Raw genomic sequence first — 26,080 nt, 5'->3', positions numbered from 1 at the left:
AGTAGTTTTTATACATGCTCACCATTAACGTACGAATATTCTGTTTTGATAAATTAAAAGACAAAAATCCTGATGTGTTAGGTAGAATTTGCGTTCTTAATTGTGCTCAGTAAGCCATGACGATTATGAACAAACTAGAAATGGAAGACTACATTGTGGAACCTAAAAATAAATCTTTCACTTGTACTAAGAGAGAAGGTAAATTCGTATATTCATCACGACAGGTGGTTTTTATCGTCATTTAATAACCCCGATAAATATAAATTTTCTTTCAACAACGGTAAAACACTGCTAACTATTTTTATTTTAAAAAAACTATTACTACTACACCACGCATTTATTAATTTTAAAAATTCTATTACGCACTGCTTACTATATAAACAATGATGACACTACATTTTACTTACCCTCAAATTCTGAAAGATCCGAAAATTTGACGCCACCACTGAAAAGCACAGAAAATAAGCGTCCATAAGGAGACATTAAACATATATACTACATCAGAACATTATCATAGATATTATTTCACAAAGAATATTCAGTGTAAAACTTCCTTATCTCGATCAAAATGTGCTAAGTGATTCAAGAACTCATGAAATTAATAACATTCTGCGCTTTGAAAATATATATATATATATATATATATATCATAGGGCCAAAAATATGAAGTGCGACACATATAACTTAACGTTATTCCTACGAATTTTATTAGTTACTTATCATGAAATAAGAATATCTTTCATATTTCATGCATCAGCATCGGAACTCAATGTATTTCCACATTTCTCTGTTGCAAGGCAAACATTGTTACCAAACACTGTACTTAGAAAATTCCTTGAGCGAACCCCCCCCCCTCCCCCTTAAGCTTGGAGAAATCGTCCAAAGAACTTAAGGACTGAAAATATTGCCAGATTTTATTGCCTAGTAAATGGCCTCTAATTCCGATGAGTTAAAACTAAGTTTTGTTAGATTTGAGTGTTATTTCATTACTTGCAGTAATCAGAGGCGGCTCGTGAGAAATTCCACCGGTAAAAATGTTCAAGCTTTTTCGCTTGAAAATTTATCATGCAATAATTGTTGCCCGGATCCTCCCCCGAAATATCTGCTTTTCTGTAAATTTAATCAAATTTTACGGGTGATTTGATAAATTTTAAAACAATTTATCATCTTCACACTGAATTTGGTCCCCTCCTGAAATAAACCCCTGAGTACGTGCCTAGTATGCGTAGGAAGGGACAAAACTAATTTTTCCCAGTGCGACGTCCCCTACGAGCCGCCTCTGATGTAAATTTACGATCTTGATATCGATAACACATGTAAACACACACACACACAAATACTGCTTTAATAATTTAGAGAGAGAGAGAGAGAGAGACATAGCTTCAGACTTTGCGATTAATAGCATCAGCAGCTGAGGAATTTAAACTAAATTACACAGTTTGGCCAAAAGTTCCGTCCCTGAAATACAAAGCCATAGTACTGAGTTAATTTTAAAAGACGAAACCTTTTAACCCTTTATGTATTAGATGAGACTGTCTACTTTACAAAGCCGTTGTAACAGGTGTGCAGTGTTCAGCTACATGACAACAGTGTAAGATGGAATGGGGTATAAAAAAATAGATCGCTGTTTTAGCATTATTTTGGTGCGGAAAACCAGCGAAAGATATTGTTATGACCTTGAAACCTACCGGTATCAGCGAGCGCTGTGTGTTTCGAACAATAACCAAGTTCAAGCAAATCGGTGAAGCTGTTGATCGCATCAGATCGGGGCGTCCAAGATGTGCACGCAGAATGCCTTTTTTGTGCTTAGATTCCTAGCAATTCTTCACAGAAGGAAAAAATTGTTTTCTGAGAAGAACGTTGCTTCTCAGACTATGTCACGAATTCCGAACAAAAATGTATATGTTAAGCATTTAAAAGGTATACACGTCAGGTAATTTATTAACGGACAAATTAAATGGAATACGCTGCAGAGCGGTTGGCAAGCAACGCTCCCTAGTTTATCGCAGCTGCTGACTGGCCTAGTGGAAGTCCGGACCTCAATCAACTACAAGATAACCAAAAAAGTTCTTGCAATTTTTGACATTCCATTAATCACGCGCTCACAGAGAACAAACAAAATGACGCACGTGCCTGCCAAGCGATCGAAAGTTAGTTTGACCATTGACCTTTAGTAATACAGGCACGGTGCACACATATAGCAGTCAGCTCTTCCAATGTCGAAGCAGCTCTTCGCGTGAGATTGTTGTACGACTTTAAAATAGGCCTGTAATTTGTCGCATCAAGTCGCCGCATATGCCAGGCATTTGGGGAGAATGCCATGAACGAACGCACCGTCAGGGACTGGTTCCAGAAATTCCGTTTGGGAGATGTGAGCCTTTCGGATGAACCACATGTGTTGGATGACGAGGCCCTGAAAGCAGTCATCGAGGAGGAAAGTGGTCTAACGTGTGATGAACTTGCACAAAGGTTAGAGATGCACGGGCTCGAGAGAAGAAGAAAAAAAAAACTTTTTTTGGAATATATATATGTGTGTGTTTTTTTCTGCTTCGCTTTTTTGCTTGGGAAATTTTGGGTTGTTTTGAAAATTTTGCTTTAAACTGACAAAGTAGACTGCTTTGCTTCTCTACAACAAAAACAAAACAAACAAAAAAAAAACTCATTTAATTACTGTTTGATGCAGATAATATGAAACCTCGAAAATAAACCATGAATTTCAAAAAGATTTTTTTTTTAATTCTTAAAATATTTACATTATGAATTCCAAAGGATTAACTAATATATGTAATAATATTTTAACCTCTTATATACAATAAGTACTTTAAAAAATGTACACAAATAACTAGCAAAATTGTATGTAGTATTTTTACTTCAAAATATCACTCTTTTTGAAGCAATATAAAGAAAAACATGAGAGAAATCTGCACATCAAGAGCTTCGTTTTCGGGTGGTTCTGTACATTCTTGAAAATTTTCAGTTAAGTTTTAACTTTCATATACATTGTATGAATATTCCGAACAAATTTTTCACTGATTGATCACATACGTGACAATCTGTTACCACCTATCAGGTGCTTCGGATCTGCAAAATCGGTAAAGCTCCAAATTCTGCAATGCACTGACTGTTCCTTAAGCTTGTTCAGAATCGGGAAAGTATCGAATTTTCTGTTTATGGATCATATACATAATAGACGGTTCATCTGAGCGTATGGTTTTCTAGGCTGTAGAATATATAACCACCATCACGGCTTACCCAGTCCTGAAGGTTTCTGAATTTTTAACAAGAAAATTCAACATATCGTTACAAAACCATGGAATAAATTTAAAAAGAGTGGAAGAATCAATCACTGTTCCAATTCACAAGAAAGACGACAAAATTGATTGTAATAATTATAGAGACATTTCTCTTAACATTCTATTATTGACCCCATACGCAGATGAAATTATTGGAGATTATCAGTTGGATTTAGTCGAAATCGACCAGATATTTACCATTCGACAAATACTGGAAAAGAAATGGGAATATATTATCCAGTACATCAGGGGTGTAGCCAAGGGGGGGGGGGTCGGGGCCGGGCCCCCCCAAATGACCAGCTTTTAAAACGTCATAGTAAAATTATCTTGCTTCATTCATTTAAAAGTAATAAAGTTTATTGACAATTAATAATTTATGGTAAAATAGTATGGAGAAATATTGTTTTTTTTCCATGCCGATCGAAAAATAGTATAGCATCTCTTCCTTATACCGATTGAAAAATAGGATACTTTTTTTGTGACAGCAGACTACACAATTTACTGCAATTTATATTTGACAGTTTGAAGACAAACGTTTTAACAAGGTACTACAAATACAGCCATAAAACAAAGGTATTAAACTGATTTGTAAGTACAGTATATTTTTATATGCTTTAACAAGTGTTTTAAAAGACAATGGAAAATTTGGCGAGAAACAATGCTTTTATTCAATTTGGATTTCATTCGCTCTCTCTTTTATTTCTACTCAGTGTAATAAAATAATTATGTTTTTTTAGTCACGAATAATAAATATTTTTGTCAGGAAACCGTAAAGAAATTAAGTGAAATTTCAAAGAAAAGATAGGTTCTGTATACAAGATCTTAAGTTTAAATATAAAGGTAACCAAGAAAAGTTTTGTTGCTTTTTCACCCACCACCTTCGAACACTGATGTCACCTAACCTGGAAGATCAAAAATAGTCCCCATCAGCATCGACGACCTTCTGAAAACGTTCTGGAAGGCCATGGAATCCATCGCGGTAGCACTTGGTGGGCCGTGAAACGAAGAAAGTATCAGGTGCATTTTGGACATTTACTAGGGATTTGAACTGGCGTCCTCTAAGGTGATTGTTCAAAGAATGGAACAGCTGATAATCGGACGGTGCAATACCCGGGGAATATAGTGGTTACAATATTGTTTCCCATCCAAGGCGGAAAATGGTGTCCTGAGTCATCTTATCCACGTGGGACTTAGCGTTGTCCCGTAAACGAGGAACCATTTGCAATTCAGAAGTGATGGCTCCAGAGTTTTGAGGTTTTGTTGAGCACAGCTCAACTGCTGCCACTACACAGTTGCATTGATACTCTGACTAGCTGGTAGCAGTTTCCGATGCACGATGCACCAAACACACAGAAGGACCTTATTCTGGTACAGTGCTGGTTTCGGCTGTTTTGAAATCGGTTCATGGGATGCTAACCAATGATGACGGCGCCGTGGAGCTTCGTATAGGACACACTTTATCACATGTCAACGCCCTGTCCAGAAATGGCTCCAAAACAGTAAATAAACATAGATGACTTCCGCGTTGCTTTCTGGCCCGGAGTCAAAATATGAGACCCATTGACCCAACTTGTAGTGTTTCACAAGTTGATGGATGTGCTGCCGAATGGTTTCTCCACACACTGAATTGTAGTCCCAGTTCCTCTTTGTACATGTGTTGGTCTTCTGGCACGTGGTGTTTTCGGGTGTTTTGTCATCGTTCTTAAACTTGTTAAGCCATCGCTGCAATGTCCGCGTCGTTACGACACCCTCACCAAAGGCCTGGCATATCGTCTGTCCCGCTACAGCGGCGTTAGACCTCCATTTGAACTCGTTCAGCATACATGCTCTTATGACGCTCTGTGGATGTCCCATGTTCCCTCTGTCTTTACGTAAGTTCACGGTGTGTCTGAATTGCCACAACCAGGTAGTATGTTGGATTTACCCACACCAACAACTGACGTTCGCCTTATCTCCACTCGCATTCAGCTCACGGTGTGAGGTCCAATTGAACACAGACTTCCACGAAAAGGGACAAAACTTTCTTGGTTACGTTTATAGTTATGCACAAAAGTATAGCGTTTGGTCCCGGGCAGTAGTTCTTAATTAAGCATAATAAAAACTATCTTGAATATAATTTATGGGTAATAATAATAATAATAATAATAATAATAATAATAATAATAATAATAATAGGCCTAATAATAATAATAATAAGCTAAAATAGTGTTTTTAGTTTTCCAGAAGAAAAACAAAATTTTCCTTTCTTTGAGACCTTAAAAACACTAGCAGCAACACTTTTTTTTGGCTTTGTACATTGTAGCTGCCCCCCCTCAAAAACGACGGGCCCCCCCTACAGAAACCTGCTGGCTACACCCCTGCAGTACATCAACTGTTTACTGATTTTAGAAAGGCTTATAACTAGGTTAGGAGGGAAACATCGTACAACATTCTTACAGAATTTGAAATACCGAAAAAGCTAGATTTATTAAGTGTTTAAATGCATCCCAGAGTCAAGTCCAAGTAGGAAAATGCGAGCTTTTACGTCGAAATTGGCCTGAAACGAGGATATGTGTTATCGCCGTTATTATTCAGCTTTGTTCCGAAGTACGCTATAAGAAAAATCAAAGATAGGAACCAGGGCCTAGAGTTGAATGGTATTCAGCAGGTTATGGTATATGTTGATGATTTAAATCTGATAGAACAATCGAAAGAAATGTAGAGGCCTTATTAAACGCTTGCAGGGACATGAGCAAATGCAGAGAAATGTAAATACAAGGAGTTCACAAGGATCGTAATACGGCAAATTATGAATACGTTAAAATATCAATTAATACTTTCGACACAATGGATACTTTCAAATATCTTGGATCAGTATTACCAGATACCCACAAAGAAATTAAATGTCGACTGAAATTAGGACCTGTTATAATTATTTCACACCCTGAATATTATATTCCAAATAAATGCAATTATTATTATTATTTATATGTTATTCTGTCGTTAGTAAATAAATTAAGTTAGAATAAAATATTGAATATTTTGCACTTCAAAATATTGGAGAGGACGTGTCCCCCTCGTCCCCCCGCCAGAGACGCCCGTGAAACGAAACGAAATATTTGTTATGCCTGTACCCATAAACTTAAGTTCCTCTTCTTAAATAAAAGTTAGGAATGTTTAGAAAAAAACAAACATTATTCAGAAAACTCCTCCCAAATATTTTTCTAAATCCGATACTGATTATTTCTATTAAATGTTACTCAAGTTTGTGTCCGGAAGATTATTGTTAAATCATTGCATAGCTACAGTATAACGGAAATGTGGAAGTACGCTGATAGGTATATTGAAAAACGTACGCTCTGATGGATATATTGAAAAGCATAAGTTTAATTATGTGCTAGAAGCTATAGTACTAAGCTCTGAGAAGTGAAACACGGATGACTAAAAAGAAATTATCTAGAGAAGAAAAAAAATGTCGATAATTCAGAAGTTAAAATAAAGTTAAATAGCTTCTAAAATTGCCCTCAAATACTACGTACTTTATGTTGAATTCACAAACCATGCGCTCCATCCATCATGATGGTGAATTCCAGAGCGAAATATGGCATTTAGGTCATGGAATCTTATTTCACTTTAGAGTATACTATAAGAAAGCTATTTAAACAGAAAAATCATGAAAATGAAAGCCAAAATTTCCGAAATTCTCGTTTTTTTGCCCAAAAAAGCCGGCTTTTTATGTGAAAAAAAAAACATCGACTCCAAAAAGCCGGCTTTTTTGCATCTCTAAAAAAGGCTCTATGTTTCCACTGAAATAGACTGAATGGGATAGGAAAGTCATGCAAGTTAAGCAAGTAGGTACCTCATACATTGTCGGCAGCCAACAAAGAACGAGTAACAGCCCATTTGTCCTTGCTCAGTCGGCATCTGAACACACCCATCTTTGATCGCTTGCTCACTGATGACGAAAAGTGGGTCCTCTGACACTCCCAAACGTACCAAACATTAGTTGCAGAGCCCTGCAAACCCAGGCCTGAAGACGGCCCAGCCTGAATCTCAAGCCGGGCAGAGAACGGGCCGGACCCTAAACTGAACGGGCACAAACGAGCCGGACGTAACCGGCCTGAGAACACCAAGTCTGATATGTTAAGTCAACCTTCAATATGCAATGGAAAATGAGAAATGTGTCGTCATAATATTGTAATGTCTATTTGTCCTTCTGGAATGGGAAAATCGTGTGAAAGGTTACCCAAGGTTTGCTTTCTATATTTCTATTCTGTCTATTTGTTACCTGTACTTGCTCTCCACTAATGTTTTATTATAAAATAGTACAGTTCATGAACGTAAAAGTCTTGTACTACACTCATTAGTGCGTTACGAGTAACAGAAGATATGTAAAACTGCTACACCGTGTATAATACTAATACTACAACTACTACTGCTAATACTACTATTACTATTACGATTATAAATGCTAGTGCTAATTCCACTATTCCTGCCACTGCTATTAATATTACTACCACTACTACTCATTACTATAATAATACGACAGCGAATACCACTACTGCTATTACTAGTAATACGAAAACAAAACAATGAAAATGAAATCTGAGTTTTACGTCCCACAGTTATGCCGGCTAGGCTAAAGGAGACGGTGATGATAAATAAATGAAATGGTAGAATGAATAATGTATGGGGAAAGGGGAGAACGCCGAGAACCCCCCTCCCACACTGTGTTTGTCCACCACAAATTTCACTTGGCGAGCTAGGATCGAACTAGGGACCCCATCTACCAGAGATGAACGCTCAACCACTGAGCCACCGTTCCAGGAACACCTAATCGCCTCTGGCGTCTTAGTGATTTATTTGATCATTATATTTTGTTATATTTGTAGTATCATCCTATAAACAACACAGGAACATGTAATACCATTTGGTATTTGCCCTACTAATTGAACATTACTACAAATTGCACTGATCTTATGAACACGCCAGTTCACGGTTTTGGCCTCCGTGGTCTAATGGTAGCGTATCAAATTTACTTAGTAGGCCAAGTACTCGACTTCATCATACAGGGTGTCTACTAAAATTCCAAAATGAAATTTCGTGACTTTTTTTTTTTTTTTTTTACCAAACCATACAATTTTGTAACATTCTCAAGAGCGAATTTGCGTGCGAATTAGGCCGAATTTTCATGCACGCGATAGAGGCGTGATTTGTTTGCAATTTGGTAGTGTCAAAGGCCGACTACGGATATTTTTGGTGGTGAATTTTGACGTTTTACACAACAAAATTTTCAGTTTGTACTTATATTTGGAAAATTTTTTAAAAATCTTGACCCAAAAGCTAAATTTCGTGACTTTTTCTTGATTTTCATGGCCGTTTTCTGATTTCATGACTTTCGTGACCGATATACACCCTGTCATATGTTATTTAAGTAACTACGGCTCAGGCCGTATGGACGATGATGGGATGAATTTGGTGGAATGAAAACAGTGGGAGGAAAGGGGACCACCCCGAAAACTCCCACGCACACGGTGTTTGTTCACATGTTTCTCTATTTTAATATAAGTTACATATTTTATAACATACTAAAACAGAGAAACATGTGAAAAGCTTCCTTTGAAAGAAGCGAGGAAGAAAACTGACTATTATTAGTAGTAGCAGAAGTAATTACCATCACATTCGATTGCTTTCTATCAATAACAAACAAAGACAATACTTAAAAGACGCTATTATATCCGATGAAAACAAACCATCATTTGGTTACGCCCTTAACGTTGATGACATGCATGGAATTTGCGTTTAGAGAGGAAAGATTTAGTTCCTGAGAGTCACTGAACCGGAGAAGGACACTATTAATATAATTCCGCACCGAGTTCAAAAGTTTGGTAAAATTTGGTTAAAACTATATGCACTAATACACTTTACATCCTTCAACAGACAGCTTGAGTTATAAGTGAACATGTTAACACTGTAGGCAATATTATTTGGTTTTAGCAATAAAAGTGTTCCTTGCTGCTTTCCTGGCTAACTCGCGCAACCTTGGTGTACGTAGCCTCGGGTTCGATTCCTGGTGGATGACCACTAAACGAATTATAGTAGTTCGGATTCTATCTGAAAATATAGATTCGTGTTTCATAGCTTCGATGTTGAAAAGCACAGCTAAACTTCGAAAGGTTAACAATAAAAGTAATATTTCAATAATTACTTTCTATAGTAATTCTCTGTCAGATACGAATAACCATAGAACAGGTCAAGTTGGATTCCCACTATCTTATATTCTATTTTATATTGGCAACAAGGTCACGCTTCACATTACCCCTTTCTCAATCTACCAATGATACTGTGGCTTGGTCTAGTAATGCTCCTACTTGCTATTTGCATTGAGTGAGCAACAAGGGGAAGCAGAGCAGTGAGCTGTACACGTGACTATGAGCTGCCAAGTAATAGAGTATAACATTTTCAAATCTGTTTACTATCTGTCAGTACTAAACCACCTCACGCAGGAGGACTTGCACAAGCACGTGTGCAGTGATTCATTGAAACGCATAGAAGCACAATCGGACTTGTTAACGAAAATCTTCACTGGTAACGAGACGTGGCTCAACACGGTGACACCTGAAGATTTCCACAACTACTTCCAACAATGGAATCTTCGTATGCGAAAGTGTATAGAAAGAGGTGGGGAGTATGTTAAAGGGGATCACTTTTAATCTCTAAATTTGTGACAGTAACCGTACTTTTGGCACCAGTCCCATTACTTTTTAGCCAGACGCGTAAACTTACAAATTTTTGTTCATGATTTTTGAATTTTTCTTTTACAGCTCAGTGCAATGGGCACAAATGGGGCTTTGTTGGAAGCTGTCACTCATTCATCCATTGATGTATCGCTCATAGCTCCCTGCTCATTATCCGAGACATAGCGACGGAGATAATGTGACTCGTCACGTTCTTTAATTCCCCACTCAGCGTCAGGCGGGTAATGGTAGCTACCTAATCATGCATTTCCGAACATAAAGTCATATGAACACTTATCTTCCCACATGGAATTCACCCCTAAAGTTTGGCCGTGCATGCTTGTCACACCCTGTATATATTTTCACATGCAAAATTCAAGAATAACGTAGTTTGCAGGATATATTGATGAGAACTGAGAACCAGCCATATACTGGTGAGGAGGAATTCCTAGTGTAACAAACTCAAAACAGTGGGAGGAAAGGTCCATAAGGGGCAACAGAAACTAAAATGCAGAGGCGTGGAAATCAGGAAATGTACGAAAAAATTTACGTACAAGGACACAAGTACTGTGTGTGACCTTCCCGAACTGCAAGGCATGCAGCACAACGTGATTGGATGCTGAGGATGAAGTTATCAATAAGTGGCTGTGTATCACTTGCCATTCTTAGGTCAGTGTCTCCCTTATCTCGAAGCTATGTGTTGGTATGCAATTCGTCTACCCCAAGTATGCTCTACCCATCTTCTAATCTGTCTAAATATGGTGATCGAGTGTGCTAATTGAATAGCTTAATGTCCTGAATCTCAAGGTAGTCATTCACTGTGACAGCTCGATGGAGACTTACATTATCATAAATTAGAACGAGATCACAGCCCACTGCATCCGAAAAGAGACTAGCATACTGGTGCAAGATACCGTACACCTGTTATAGTACCCGTGGGAAGACGTGCAGGGGTGTGCGAGACCCCAGGATGACCACCATACCATGATTCCGCCATCTCTGTAATAACCCAGTTCAGTAATATTAGCTGAAAAGAAAAGCGCATTCCAGGTTCTTTCTACATGAATATACGTCGAGAATCACTAGTGAGACTAAACTCGGATTCATTTGTGACCAAAACAGGACTCCATTGCTTCTGGGTCCATACGTGTTCATCTCCGAATAACTAACGAGTTCTCTGCAGTGCGGATACTGAAACATCTTCCTGGCTGTCAGGCATACGCCCATCTTTCAACTAACTATCTGTACACTACGAACATTGAAACGGTGGTCCCTGTAGGAGCTGGAAAATTCCTACCGAGATCTGAAACGCCTATTGCCAGGTGCTGTGTCTATTGTGCCTGGCTGTTAGACGTAATAAACAGAGCAGTGACACTCTTTGGACAGTCTTCGCCAAACCTCCGAGAGACGCATCTCTGAAACATCCTTGTTGGAATCATCGCCGGACATTTGGGATGACAGGACACGAGTACAAAAAGATATTTCCAATTGTGTCTGACTCTCTTCCAATTGTCTAATGACTTTCCCCACGCATGACATCAATATCACTCCTTTGCTTCATTCTCCCATAAGCGCACTGGCAGTAAGAACGTAACTCAAAGATTTCATTTCATTTTTTCGAACTATGAATGTATGTGACTTCTCGAACAACTGCCTGCGTGTTGAATTGAAACCGCGATCGTCACAAACGTCAGTGGATGTGTACACCGCTGCCAAGTGACTACATCGGGAATCACGTGTGGTAAAGTCAAAGATTTGTCCTAGGATCAACTCAATGCATTATACAACTGTTTCTATCAACAGTTTTTATGCAATTTCTCATCATTCTTAAGCTCTACACATGAGTATATATAAGTATATAATTATATTTTACTTCAATATGTTTTATTATACTTTCTTTCGATCATATACCTCATCACAAATTTAATTTGTACAATAAATATTGGTTTTTTACTTTTAATTTTATGAATAAGTCATTCTGTACAATAAGTAGTTGTTGGCATCTCGTTTTTTGTATTATATTTGAAGATTGGTTAGGTGATAGTGAAGCATGATTGATCTTCGCCCGCTTTATGACGTTTGAATTTCAGATTCGAAACAAATTTATAGTTGTACTATCATTCAGATGCATACTAAGAAATAAATGTTAGAACACAACTGGATTAACGTGTAAATTTTCTTTTGACATAAGCAGTTAAAACTCTCGAGTGTTAAAAATAAAAACATTAAATCTAAAAGAAAAAAAAATCAACCCTGACCCTGTCGACCTCATCTAAACAGTGTTTACTCAAAGTTTGTTCTGGCAGCTAACGATCATTCAGAACCCATTAAACTATTTGAACTTTGAACTGAAAACGTCATCGCATTTGATCTCAACTGTGTATACATTTGTGCGGTTGATACGTACACAGTGCGGCAATTTGAAATCGAGAATAATCTTTTTCCTCAACATGTGTCGTAGCTCAACAAGTCAGCTGTAGTGCAAACAAAAGAGGAATGTGTCATGAGTAACATACGAAATGCATTGACTGACAGTTACGTGTGTGGGCGTGATAAGTGTAGATAGGTATTGCTAAGCTGCGTCACGAGTTCAACATGAAACAAAGAACAAACTTCAAGTTTTGTGTGCGTCTGGGTAAGACTGCAACAAAAACTTGGCAAATTTTGCAACAAGTGTATGGGGCCACTTCTTTATACCGTGCGCATGTATCTGCATGGGACAGGCGTTTCAGGAAGGAACGGAAGAGAATTAAAGACTTACGAACATCCGGGTGCAGCAAGGACACCGGGACACCGGAATTGGAGAAAGTGAAAACACTGATAACGGAAGATCGAAATGCGACACCACGAATTCTTGCTAAGGAGTTGCACGTGAACAGGGTTGGCTACTAAAATTCCAAAATGAAATCGTGACCTTTTCCTTCCCAAACCATACAATTTAGTAACATTCTCAATAGCGAATTTGGCCGAATTTTCATGCATGCGATAGAAGCGTGGTTTGTCTGCGATTTGGTAGCATCTACAGCCGACCAGAGACATTTTTGGTGGTGAATTTTGATGTTCTATAGAACAAAATTTTCCAATCTATACTTATATTTGCACATAAGTGATCCAAAAGCTAAATTTCTTGACTTTCATGACTTTTCTGGTTTCGTGACTTTTTCATGACTTTCGTGACCGATAGACACCGTGGTGAATAAAGAGTACTGTGCGGCGAACAATAACCAAATGCGAAAGGTCTGTGCCCATTTCGGCCTCATTCCTTAACAAATGACCAAAAAAAGAACTGGGTCTATTACGGAAAAGAACTGACTGCCATCATTAATAAAGACCCTAGCTTTCTCCTGAATATTGTTAATGAGTGTCGATAAAACGTTAGAATGAAGAGTAGAAGTCTCCAACTTTTCATAAGCCAAAAAAAGCTGCGCCTGTCAAAAGAGAAAATTAAGCTTTTGCTCATTGTTTGTTACGATAGTAAAGCCATTGTGTATAAGGAATTTGTGCTTACAGGACAGACAGTTAATGTCTCATTGTACAATCCGCGGCAAAAAACCTGCAACATGAGCATATAAGTTTATTGTGAAATGACGAAGTCTTTTGCTCCAAAATAAGTGTGCACGGGAGGAGGCCGAAGTTTATCCTGGCGTGATTCGTTCCACTTAGACGTTCTGTTCATTCCCTATGCTGTTAGGCGTAGTTTCACAATAAACTTACATCCTCATGTTGCAGGTTTTTTGCCGCGGATTGTACCTTGTGATATTGGATCGGTTACTGCAACGTATCACACGTGTGATGCCCGAGTAAGGGTGAGATGTTCAGTGGCGTCTGCTCCACGATAACGTCCCAAGTCAGAAGACAGTGATTCTGCAAGACTGTCTTAAAAGGGGATCTGTATGTTGTTCCACCCTCCCTATTCAGCAGATCTGGCCCCATGCGATAATTTTACATTTCCTAAACCCAAGTCTGCACTCGAAGGGTCGCACTTTGATGACGTAATGGCCATCAAGTGATCCACGACAAGAGTTTAAACAGTATTTCAAAAAAGGACTTCCAGCAATCCTTCTGTGCACTGACAAAGGGCCCACAATGCATGGATGCAGAAGGGTCGACTTTGAATGATCCAAGATAAGCTTTTTATTTTCCTTACAGCTCTAGTCTCTTGTCAAGTTCCTGCACTGTGTACATGCGATTTATTGCAAGTACTGTTCGGGTATAAGCACAAAATCGACAGTATACAAGATATTAAAAATAAATAAATAAAGTATCCCCACGAAAGCGGAAAGATAAATTAACAAACAACAAAGATGGTCAGGTTGATTTTTCGTTGCTTTTCCCGCAAGATAATGGCGTAATAGGTTTAACATCAAATTATTCATCCCATGTGCGAGCTCTTCTAATTCAATTTTGATAAATCTATTAATATTTCAAACTATAATAATAATAATAATAATAATAATAATAATAATAATAATAATAATAATAATAATAATAATAATAATAATAATAATAATAATAATAATAATTGTACTCTTTACTGAAAAAGTAGGATTTATGATGGCTCTACAGGAGTGAGTGATACCAACCCGAACTACATTGAAGCAACAAATACTGGATGAAAAGTGCAGAAAATGCGGAGACACATCTGACAATTGAATATATCACAGGCTCATGTCGTATAATGGCTCCCACAGACTATCTAAAAAGATAACTCCTTTAGCCTTACCGGCATAACCGTATTAAAAAATAAAAATAAATAAATAAATAAAAGATAACAATGTTGCAAAAAGCATTCACCAGTTTTCCCACATAACATGGAACTAATCACCGATAGAAATACCAGCCATGTCCAGTGCTTCAAAATGATAAATACAAACTACTGGGACTGAGAAATCAGAACAGATGTAACTGTGCCCGCCTGTAAACAGACCCGGCATCACTATTATCAATAAAATGGAAAAGAAGTATTCCTCATAGATGAATACCATTGACTCATAATATGCGTACAACATTCAGTACGAAAATAACCAAATGTAAAGACCTGGCTGACGAAATCAAAAAGTTATGGAAATGTCAGAAAGTTACAATAAGACCAACGATCATCTCAAATACAACAATTGTCCCTTAAAGTATTGTGACATAACTACCAGACAAACGCAAAACATCTCCTAACAAATCTACAACAATCAGTAATACTAGACACCCGTCATATGGTCAGAAAGTTATTTGGAGAACTCTTCAAACAATCTGGACTTGCCAGGGACAGCAGTCGGATTACTAATATTTACCGAGATATAGTAATAATAATAATAATAATAATAATAATACACTCGAACCCGTGAAGTGATCTGTGAAAATGAAGCACGTTCAACTCAGTAATGTACAGTGACTATAAACTCCTAATCAAGGTACATTTCAGCCTTGACAAAGTATTCTGCCTGCTTATTTAAGTTACTCATTTCTCCTCATGATACTACATGGCTACACCAATGCCCTAAAATTCCGAATCAACATTGGAAACATGCGACCTGCAAGACTGAGCCAATATACCACAATAAAATACGGACTTATTTGTAGAATGTCTGAATACTGTCTAATGGCAAAGAAGTACAACAAACGAACACTATCTCTGTATGAAATATTAATGGTAGATACAGAAATTATGAAAGAGCAACGAAGAATTATTAAAGGTTTGAAAATATGAGCGTGAAGAAGAATGAAGAAAATTATTTGGGTGGAACGCAAAACCAATGAAAAAGTGTCGGCAAAAATTAGGAAGAGAAGAACAGCATAGTAGGTAGTTGAAGAGGAACTGGTTAAAACAGTAAAGAAGAAAATGTACCATGTCTGACGGATAATGGTAGACGAATAAAGAGAGAAAAAAAATTACAATACATGGGAAGTAGTTCTTATACCAAAATGAAGAGCTTAGTGGGTGACGTTTCCTATTTTAGATGTTTTCGTCCCATGCTTGTGCCCTTCAGGCTAAAGGAGACAACGAAATCAAATTTGAGGTGTAATGTCCCACGGTTCCTTTAGACTAGAAGACTAATAATTAATGCAAGTGAATAATTTTGGAAAAATGAAATGAAATATTTGAGTTTTACGTCCCACGATTATGCCGGTCAGGCTAAAGGAGACGGTGATGAGAAATGAATGAAATGGTGGAATGAAGAAAGTGGAAGGAAACGGGAGAACCCCGAGAAAACCCACAAGCACGATGTTTGTCCACCACAAAGTCCACACGGCGCGAGATGGGATCGAACCAGGGACCCCAAGCACCGGAGGCGAACGCTCTACCACTGAGCCACTGCGCCCCCAGAATAATTTTGTAATAAGTGGTAGAGTTGAGTTGAGTTGACTGAGTTTTACGTCCCGTTCAGCAGCGAGGCTATCTGAGACGTGGACCTACTGATTAACGTGGAATCCGAACCACATGAGCTCCCGCCGGGGAATAACTGGTAGAATGATAACGTGGAAGAAAAGGGAGGCCAGGGAAAACCCACAGACACGATGCTGTCCACCAAAAACGCACAAAGCCTCGGATAGAACCAGAGATTTTCGCACAAAATGTGAGTTCTCCACCACTAAGCTCTGTGGCTCCCAGAGAAAGAAGATTGCTACTGACTGATTATATTAAACTAAATAGAAGCTAAAGATCACAGTGTACTCAATCTTTTTTATCTGCGAATGCTGCTGGCGATGCATTTTGAGTTTTACATGCACACTTTACGCTGAACAAGACGATAAGAAATGACGAAAGAACATTCTTAATATCCACATCCTATAGCGAGATTAGAACCGTGACAGACATGGACTGACATCGCTCCTCTAACGTCTTACACTAGATCTTACTACCGGTAGTAGATAATATGTAAAAGAAAGAGGAGTTCTTTTATGCCTAAGTAAAGTGAACTACCTTACACCCAAACCACCCCGTCAACTACAGAATGCTTTCAATCTATTACTTACAGATGGTAATCAGAAAAATGGAAACACCTGAACGAAATTGCAACTTACCAGATTAATATGGTGTCGGACCACCTTTCACGTTCAGAACAGCCTTGATGCGACGTGGGATGGAGGCATAAAGGTCGTGAATGGTAGCAAGTGGAATTTTACACCATTCCTCGTGCAGGGCATCGGCCAGTTCTGTGAGAGAGGATGGAGGTGGAAATCGTCGCCGGAGTCGTGTTTCCAAGACGGACCACAGATGTTCAATTATGTTGAGATCTGGGGATTGGGCGGGCCAGGGGAGGTGTTGAACTTCATCCCGATGTTCCTCAAACCACGCTGCAACAACGCCAGCTGTGTGAATGGGTGCATTATCATCCTGGAAGATGGCGTCATTGTCCGGGAACAACATCCGGACCATAGGATGCAAGTGGTCTCCTAAAATTGCGACATAATCGTTGGCAGTGATTCGTCCGCTAAGTGTGACCACAGGACCCAATGAACAACATGATATGGCGGCCCACAGCATCACCGAGCCGCCGCCATGTTTCACGGTTGGGCGGAGACACTGCAGATCATAAGCTTCTTTGGGCGTTCTCCACACAAACACGGCCCGTGGTTGGGAATAGGATGAGGGATGACTCATCCGACCATATCACACGTTTTCAGTCCTCAACGGTCCAAGTTGGATGGTCGCGGCACCATTTGCGGCGTGCGAAAGCGTTATGGTTCCTGATGAGCGGTTTGGCCCGTGCAACACGATCTCGTAAGTTCATGTCATGTAATTCGCGGCGGACTGTGATTGTCGAAACAGGGTGGGTGAGGTGCTGATTGAATTCCTCCGTCACTTGCTCCGCAGTGGCACAACGGTTCTGCGTGACAATGCGCCTTAATACCCGGCGTGACTTGTCACTCATGATTTTCTTCCGCCCACTGTTCCGCTTCCCCGATGTGGTTTTCCCGTGTGTTGTGTGGCCGTCATCCCCTTCGACACTGTCCCACGCGACACACCTAACACAGTAGCCACTGCCGTCACACTCACTCCACATAACCGCGCACCAACAATTTGCCCTCTTTGAAAATCTGAGAAGTCTCCCATTTTACACTACCTCCGTCTGCTGCAGCCACTGGACACTGCTGTTCCACTGCGCCTGACGTAGTATGGAGACCGACCTAACACCAACACCAGCGGTCCGGCGCTGCGGGCGCCACAACACCACTGCCAACAAATACATCTGACGTGTTGCCAACTACAGATGTTTCCATTTTTCTGATCACCATCTGTATAACTATATAATAAAAACTGCACCCGCAATGTGTGCTTAAATCAAAGCCTGTCGTTTTGAATTCAGCTCCCAATAAAATAACTTTGGTCAAATTTTGCTGCTGTAACTCAAATTCCTTAGAGTTAAAGATTTTCAGTAGTTACTCAATGCTTTCAAATATTAATTCTTTACCAATACTACTAAATATATTGAGAAATAATGAAAAATTATGTACTAACCTTAGAAGTACTGTAGCTGTTTCAGGTACTCGGTAAACCTGAAATATAAAGAAAAACATTAATAGTGTTCCAACAACAACAAAATATTTTAATTATTTACAAACCAACTTTAAAAAGGTGTACAAACACAGAACAGTAAAAGCTGTATGTCATCTATCACTGGCAACTTATCTCCGCCCCAATGAGAAAATTTACATGATACCATCGAAACCGAACTTCCTTCATAAAATACACTGTTTATATTACTGTATTGAACTGTTGTATTTAGAATGATATGCTTTCACATTATCAATTTGTTAGCATCTTCCTACAATATGAAAGGAATATTCCGTAGCAATTATTATTAGTTTCCTTATGGGAAATCAAATCTGACGAAATTTTTCGAGAAAGAGGAGCACAGATTTGAAAAAGAAACTTGTTTCTTCAGACAAGAGGACATATTGAATTATCATCTACACCAACTTATTTTCAACCCAATGTTCTGTGAAGTCATATTTTGCTGCTCTGCTTTTCAGTAAATCAAACAGAAGTAGCAGGTTGAGAAAGAACAGTGGTAACATGCAAGTAAGAACATCGATAGCATATTCGATGGTTTTCCAACTGCTAACACTTGTTTCCTCCACCCTCCTACATAAGCCTCTGTGTTGCTCAACATGCTTCTCTCTGCTATTTCTTTGATTGTGAAAAGTGCTCCTACGTCATATAATGGGCAGGTGAAAGTGACCTACAACTTCAAATATCAGACGAGTGGGTTCTGTGACAACTTACTAATTCTCACGAAAAAGATAGTTTGGGAATGATCAGAATAGTTTGTAAATACAGCAGTCCCTGCACACTAAACACTCCTGATTTCGAGTGAACATTTTTGTTCCTTAAAGGATATCTGAGTACTGGAGACACGTTGAAAGAAAAAATGGGTATATGTGTTACAGCGGTTTTAGACTCTCAAACCTATCATCTGATATTGTGGTGGACAAACATCGTGCACGTGGGCTTTTTCGGATTTCCCCCCATTTCCTCTCACTTTCTTCATTCATTTCTGATCACCGTCTCCTTTAGGTTAGACGGCATTACTGCCACATCTAAAACTAAATGACTTCCTGAATTCAGACAACCCGTAGAACACATGGCGGAAAATTTATAACTTTCAAACCAGGGTTGGCTGGTTTAAACCAAGGTGGTTTAAACCATGGTTTAAACCAGCTGGTTTTTTTTCAAAAAAACCAACTGGTTTAAACCAAAAAAAAAAAAAAAAATGTTCGTAAAAGTGTAAGTGTAAAATCTTGATGAACACACATTTGTGCGTTATCACGTTTCACTCCCGTATATTATTCGTATTATATTCAGACCTAAATTCCCCATTCATTACTCAAAAAGATTATACTACAAAAGCAACTTTTTTTTAAATAAGTTTATAAACGTTTGTGATTTTTTTGTAGTTATTATTGTTATGTAATTGCAATCGAAGAAAAAATCTAAATATTGTTTCGTTTCAATGTTTACTATTGATAAAATACATCGAAAATGCCGTACTTTTTGTGTGTGTGGGGGGGGGGGTCATACAGACCTCACGAGAGGCATTTAGTGAAATAAGTATCTTTGGTATCTATTTGTGTATAAATGAGTCTGAGCCAAAGTGGACTCAAATAATTCGTATCTTTATTCACTTTTCTTATTGATATGCAGATTAAGTCGGTGTATTTCTTTAATTTGGACCAATAAAAGTCGTTATTAACTAACTTGAACTAAATTAGTTCTTCTGTACTCCGTAGTACTTTGAAATTGTTCATATGTAATTCTGTGTAATGGTTTCAGTTGTGCAACTGTTTATCTTTTTGTCCTTCTGAAATGACTCTTGACAGAGATCAGTACAACGTTTTTTTTATCAGGATTCCTTCGTGAGTGAGTCGGCAGACGTATCGCATTTGTGGCCAATTAGTCCTGGTTCCGAGTTCAAATGGAGGACAATTTCTCTCGGATGTAACTCGAGAAGCGGTTTTTATTCCGCTTTAAGCTTATGTGACCCCTTCCAGCATAACTCGGTTGTCGCATAATAACATCAAGGCGAAACAAACTTATTTCTGTCCATATATGATATGAATATATAGAGCAAATTATTTAAACCATAAAAACCTGGTTCAAACCAAAAAAAACCGGTTTATTTGGTTTTTTTAATAAAAACCATGGTTTTTGCCAACCCTGTTTCAAACACATGACAGAATGGTTAAGCAACCAATACAATGCCAATCAGAAAGGCAATCCAAACAGCCAGACCTGGACATAGGACTCAAACACTGGATATTGTAAAATCACCTTAATTGGTATTCGCTGCAGGTAAATTAAATATGGTATCGTACTAGAATAGAAAGAAAACCCAAAATTAGCGCTCTTGCATCTTTAGACAAGGGCTAATTATAACCAAAGAAGAACTACTCGCTTTAAAGCTCTGGTAATAATAATAATTGTATAGTTGCTTTAACGAATATGGATATCACAAGAGAGTATGAAGATTATATGTAAGGAAGTAAATAATAGAATATTACCTCACTCAATTACCATGCTGCCAATCAAACTAACAATGCACACAAGAATAACTTGCACTTATTAACTACTCAGTGTGAAAATATGGAGAGAATTTAAGCCAGCAAAATACAAAATGAAAGATGTATTAAATGCAGACACTGTCCTTGAGAAGTAAACTACAAAGAAATAACTGTTTGTCCATCTACTTAGCGTCAATTTTAATAGAATATGTAACATCTCGTGCATTTTACACCCCTTAAAATGTCAAGATTTCTGTATTACAGACACTCTAACCCAGCGTTTCCCGACCGGTGTGCCGCGAGGAAATCGAAACATAATTATTAATTCTATTGCAATCAAATTGCAAGACATTGTGTCTCACATTATATTTGTGTTTCACATTACTTTGAGCGTCTACTATGAACCTATAATTTTAAGTTCCATACCGTGTTACTATTCTATACATTTGTAATGTTAGAAAGGTATTTGTTATAATTGTTATCACCATTATTGCTTCTTTATTGTTGCAGACTATTTCGTAACTTGAAATTTTAAAATATTATTCAATCATTTCGAGAAAGGATACCTGCATACAAATTACTCTCATTTGTGCTTTAAAAGTACAAGGGGATTTGTTTGTTCGTTCGTTATTTAGTAATCTTCCTTCTTAGTGAAAGGTTGGATACAATTTTCGAAAGAGAAAGTGTATTTTTATAAACCTGAGACCTATATTTCATTGTAATTGTTTTCTATTTTTAAATTAGAATGAAAAATAAGCATAATGATTTACCACGGATTGAAACCAGTGATCGATTTCTTGTCTGGGAAAAAGATATCAGTAATCACAGAAAAAAATACCAAGGTGTTTTTTGTTTACAAATAATAATACTAATACTACTACTACTACTACTACTACTAATAATAATAATAATAATAATAATAATAATAATAATAATAATAATAATAATAATAATAATAATAATAATAATAATATCTTAATGAGTGTGCCGCGAGAGTTCAAGTTACACCCGTAGTGTGCCGCAAGTTGAAAAAGGTTGGGAAACGCTGCTCTAACCACATGATCTTATCGTCACTTCTACTTTTTAACATTACATCACAAAGTACATAGCCTAAGTTGATAAAATAGTTTAAGACCTGAATTTATAAATCCTATGAAATGAGAAAAAATAAATAAATAAATAAATAATCGAAAGTATTCAACTGAAAACCTCTATTCTATCAGACCTTGTCTCCATAATGTCAAACTAAACACACCAGCTATTGGGGACTCCCAAGCCGGGAAAGGAAGCCTGATGAAGACAGTCAGTGTATTGAAACTGTTAAGTGTGTGTCTTTATATATATTTTTATCTCGTAACCTTGCTGAAACTGAGGTTTAGTCTGGAAACCTCTTTAAATAAAAAAGAAAGTATCTTGTTCGTGACTGCACCACAGGGAAACGGTTGAACCGTTTGAAATTAAGTTTTGCATACAGATAGTACCTCGAATCAAAGTTTCATTATGCCACTGATTAAAATGCGTATAGTACGGGGAAAACAGAGAAGAGTTTAAAAAATGCAAAAAATATAAAGTATCTCACGGCAAAGTTAGGCAGGTGAAAATTTGTACACACACTCTAAAAAAAAAAAAAATTATTGTCAAGGCCACAGGGTGGCATATTTAATAATAATAATAATAAATCCATGACAAAAGAAATTTGAGATATCTATACTGAAATCCAAGTTTGTACCACACCGAGTTCTTTCTCTTACTTTCGTTTTGTTTAGGTTACACAAGTGAAGAGGAATATGCGCCAAACAGGCGCAGAATTTCCTTGGGCCCAGGAGAGCAAAATATGTAAATACGGGTCTTTCCCCAGTTTTTGAAAATACCACTTCTACAGAAAGGAAGACGCCAATTTCTAAATTATAATTTCCCATATTGTGTTCACGAAACGGAAGAAGTGAGAAAACTGTCGAACTGTTTGAAATTAATTTTGCTACAAAGTTTGCACTTGGCATGACCTGGATTTTTATCAGTACATTTTGCTTGAAATTTGTATCCTACAGCAAAGGACAACAACATTTTTCGCAAACAATGACGGTTGTACAGTTTGAAATGAATTTTTGAACACATCATTTGTGTTGAGGTGGACTTATTTCATTTCGACTCAAATATGTATTCTGAGGGGGAAAAGGGGGTTGAAATATACTTAGTTTTTTCTCATAAATCTAATCTTTCCATGCGAAGAACAAGCATTTCAGTTACATCTAACGCCAAGTAAATAGATAAAAACTTTGTAATGCGGAAGAGAAAATTTCCCATCAAGCCTATTATGATAAATTTCTGTTATGTCGCTCATTCTGTCAATTTGTCAAAGATGATAAATATTATCTCACTGTACATAGATAATAACTGACAAATTTAACACCTCAGTTCTCGACATAAAAGAAATCAGCTTACCTTCCAACCCAAGTTTTCAAAGAAGGTACATAAGCGTGCTTGTCCAGTAGTTTTACCACCGCAAGGTCCTGCAAGACAAAGCAAAATAATGTAAATACAATATATATTTAATAAATGAATAAGATATGTATATAAAGAGAAAATTTTTTAGCTACGCTGGTTTTTCTTAAAACTTTCAAATTGCTACTATAAAGAAGTCCTGAGTGACTGACTTATCAACGTCCAGGCCAAACCGCTGAAGATAGAAACTTGAAATTTTGACAATGTATAGGATTTGTGACATAAGTTAGTAGTAAGGAAAGATTTCTGGAAATTCGACGGGGAAGGAAGAAACAAATATTACAGTAAAAAGCTTATCTCACTGAAGGATAGACGTGAAATTTTGACATTTCGACATTTATTTGAATATTTTTGATATTCCCTCTAAAACGGAAGGAAAACAGACGGGAAGAAAAAAAGAGGGTCGGAATTGTTCAAATAAAAGTAAAATTCCTTAAGGTTATAGACATGGAATTTGGTGTTGAGACTTTTCATTTAAAATAATGAAACACGTTTGTCAGAGTTTTTTGACATTTCCCCTTCAAGAGAAGAAAAAACAAAACAAAAAAAATGGAGCTGCAATTGTTGAAATAAGATTATTGTATCTCTGAATCCCTTACGATTAGAGACACGACACTTGGTATATAAACCCGTTATTCAAAACAAGTGAGTATATGTGACAGCGTTTCATAAAATTCCACTCTAACGAGAGGAGGCAATTCCTAACATTTTTCTCAATTAATAAAAGTGACTTCGAGGTTGTCAATTATCAGGGAAAAATGAATGAACCATTTATTTCAGAACCAATCTTCCAGTTTAACGTCGCACGGTTACGCCCTTTAGGTTCAGGGAGGAGTGAGAAACAAACGTCCCCATTAGTACCCCTGGTGTAGGCGGATAACATTGGAAAGAGGGAAGAACGAACAAGATAGTTGCGTAGGAAAAGACAATGCTGATCATCGCGGATTAATTATTACTGCAATTAAACAAATTATTCAGACAAAACGAAAGACTAGAGAGAGAAAATCTAAATCAATCTCTCATATCCCAATTGTTTCCTTCCCGATTATTAAATTAGTAGTTTTTTCCCTAATTCCACAGTAAAGTTAGTGCTCTTCTGTTTCTCTTTCTCTCTCGTTGAACGATTAAATGCAAATGTGCTGAGAAGTTACTAGTGTCATGGTGAGAAATATGAGGTTCGGTAAGATTTTTTGTTTTGATTTTTTTTCTTCCCAATTTTAATTTCCGCATATACAATATAAAAAAGCACTGGAAACTGTAACCTTCTGCTTCCACAACGCTAGTCATGTATTTCCTCAAGACAAAAATCATCACTAGAGTCCTTCTATTACAAGTGTGCTCTCGTAAAATAAGTGAAACATACTTCGGACCCCCCCCCCCTCCACCTCACCCCTCTCTTACGGATGAAACCTTCCTTTTGCTTTGGGGAAATAAGTGAATGACCTCCGCTGTGTTACCAATTTGTCATTCAGTCGTTTGGTCCTAACGAGTGAAGATCGTAGGCTACTTAGAATAGCTAACAAGACAGTGTACAGCAAAGCCCATCAATGTGGCAACCCTGTCCACATTTAACTCTTGAAATGGACGTGTGATCTCGGCTACAGCAACTTGTCCCTCCCTTTTTGAGGGAGATACGCGAGAACAGCGCCAGGAAAGATTATACTTTAAATAGAAAGGCTCTAGTGACCGAGCGACCACTCTTCCAACTCTCCTTCATATTTACTCTTTGTCTTGGAGTTTCCAAGTAAAATTTAACCTCAAATACTTGTATAGTGTCATGAATCTTATAAAAAGATGCAACTTTACACCAATTTCAAAATGAGCTAGCCGCAGAAGGTAACTCTAGGTCCGATGGCATCTGTTGTGTTTTCGGAGTTCTATTTATACAACAAAATTTATAAAAGCAAAAGCTAGAAATATATAGATAAATCGAGTTTACTATTCACGACTTCAACAAAAAATACTACAAGACATTGCGAAAAGACTGTTTTTGTTCCTATTTATACAATAATAGTTCACACCAAACTATGAACTAGCATCTAATGAGCTCCTTTACATTTAAAGGAATATACGACGGCTGGGGTCTGTTAGATCCTACCAGACTAGCTAAAGGTTAAACTCCTCCGTCGAGCATCTGAAACGATATGAGATCCATTGCTTAAATCTTCCCCTTTACAAAATTTTGCAAACGAAACATTAAGATATGTTTCTTTTAATGAAACATGACACAAAGAAATGTGACTCTTCAGACATCAATAAAATTCTGACTATGACGAATAATGAGGTGAATATATTTTAAGATGAGCCCAAGTTACCTATCCGTTAATTCAAACTTGTCCAAATGGAAGTCTTCATGAGAACGCCCGGAAGAATGACCCTTACGGAAGGATACCATTTCAATCCCACCTGCTTCACAAAAATATATCTACATAGGAGCGTATAAATTATTCAGAAATTAATTTTTATTTGATAACCGCTAAAAAATCTTACCGATTTTTTACATATTATTTTTTCCCTGAGAAATTGCGTGAAATAAATAGTTCCGATATTCTATGATATCTATTATCAGTG

The 26,080-nt window shown here is 37.5% G+C and overlaps 1 protein-coding gene across 3 annotated transcripts in view; it reads right to left on the bottom strand.

Moving 5' to 3' along the window:
• Positions 1–26,080, bottom strand: part of Ttd14 (TRPL translocation defect 14) — a 171,507-nt gene that overhangs the window by 142,538 nt on the left and 2,889 nt on the right. For 2 of the 3 annotated variants that reach the window (XM_081770493.1, XM_081770494.1), the window contains exons 2-4: positions 23,450–23,517; positions 18,465–18,502; positions 408–445 (exon numbers count right to left, since the gene is read on the bottom strand). In XM_081770493.1, coding sequence (XP_081626619.1) covers positions 408–445; positions 18,465–18,502; positions 23,450–23,517 — 144 coding nt within the window. Of the gene's footprint in view, positions 1–407; positions 446–18,464; positions 18,503–23,449; positions 23,518–26,080 lie in introns of those variants that run through there. The other variant, XM_081770497.1, reaches the window with a different exon arrangement.

The sequence above is a fragment of the Thermobia domestica genome, chromosome 9, assembly GCF_964235325.1.
Source record: "Thermobia domestica chromosome 9, izTheDome1.hap1.1, whole genome shotgun sequence".
Lineage (NCBI taxonomy): Eukaryota > Metazoa > Arthropoda > Insecta > Zygentoma > Lepismatidae > Thermobia > Thermobia domestica.
The sequence above is the reverse complement of the archived record's forward strand: the minus strand, read 5'-3'. Positions and strand labels throughout refer to the sequence as shown.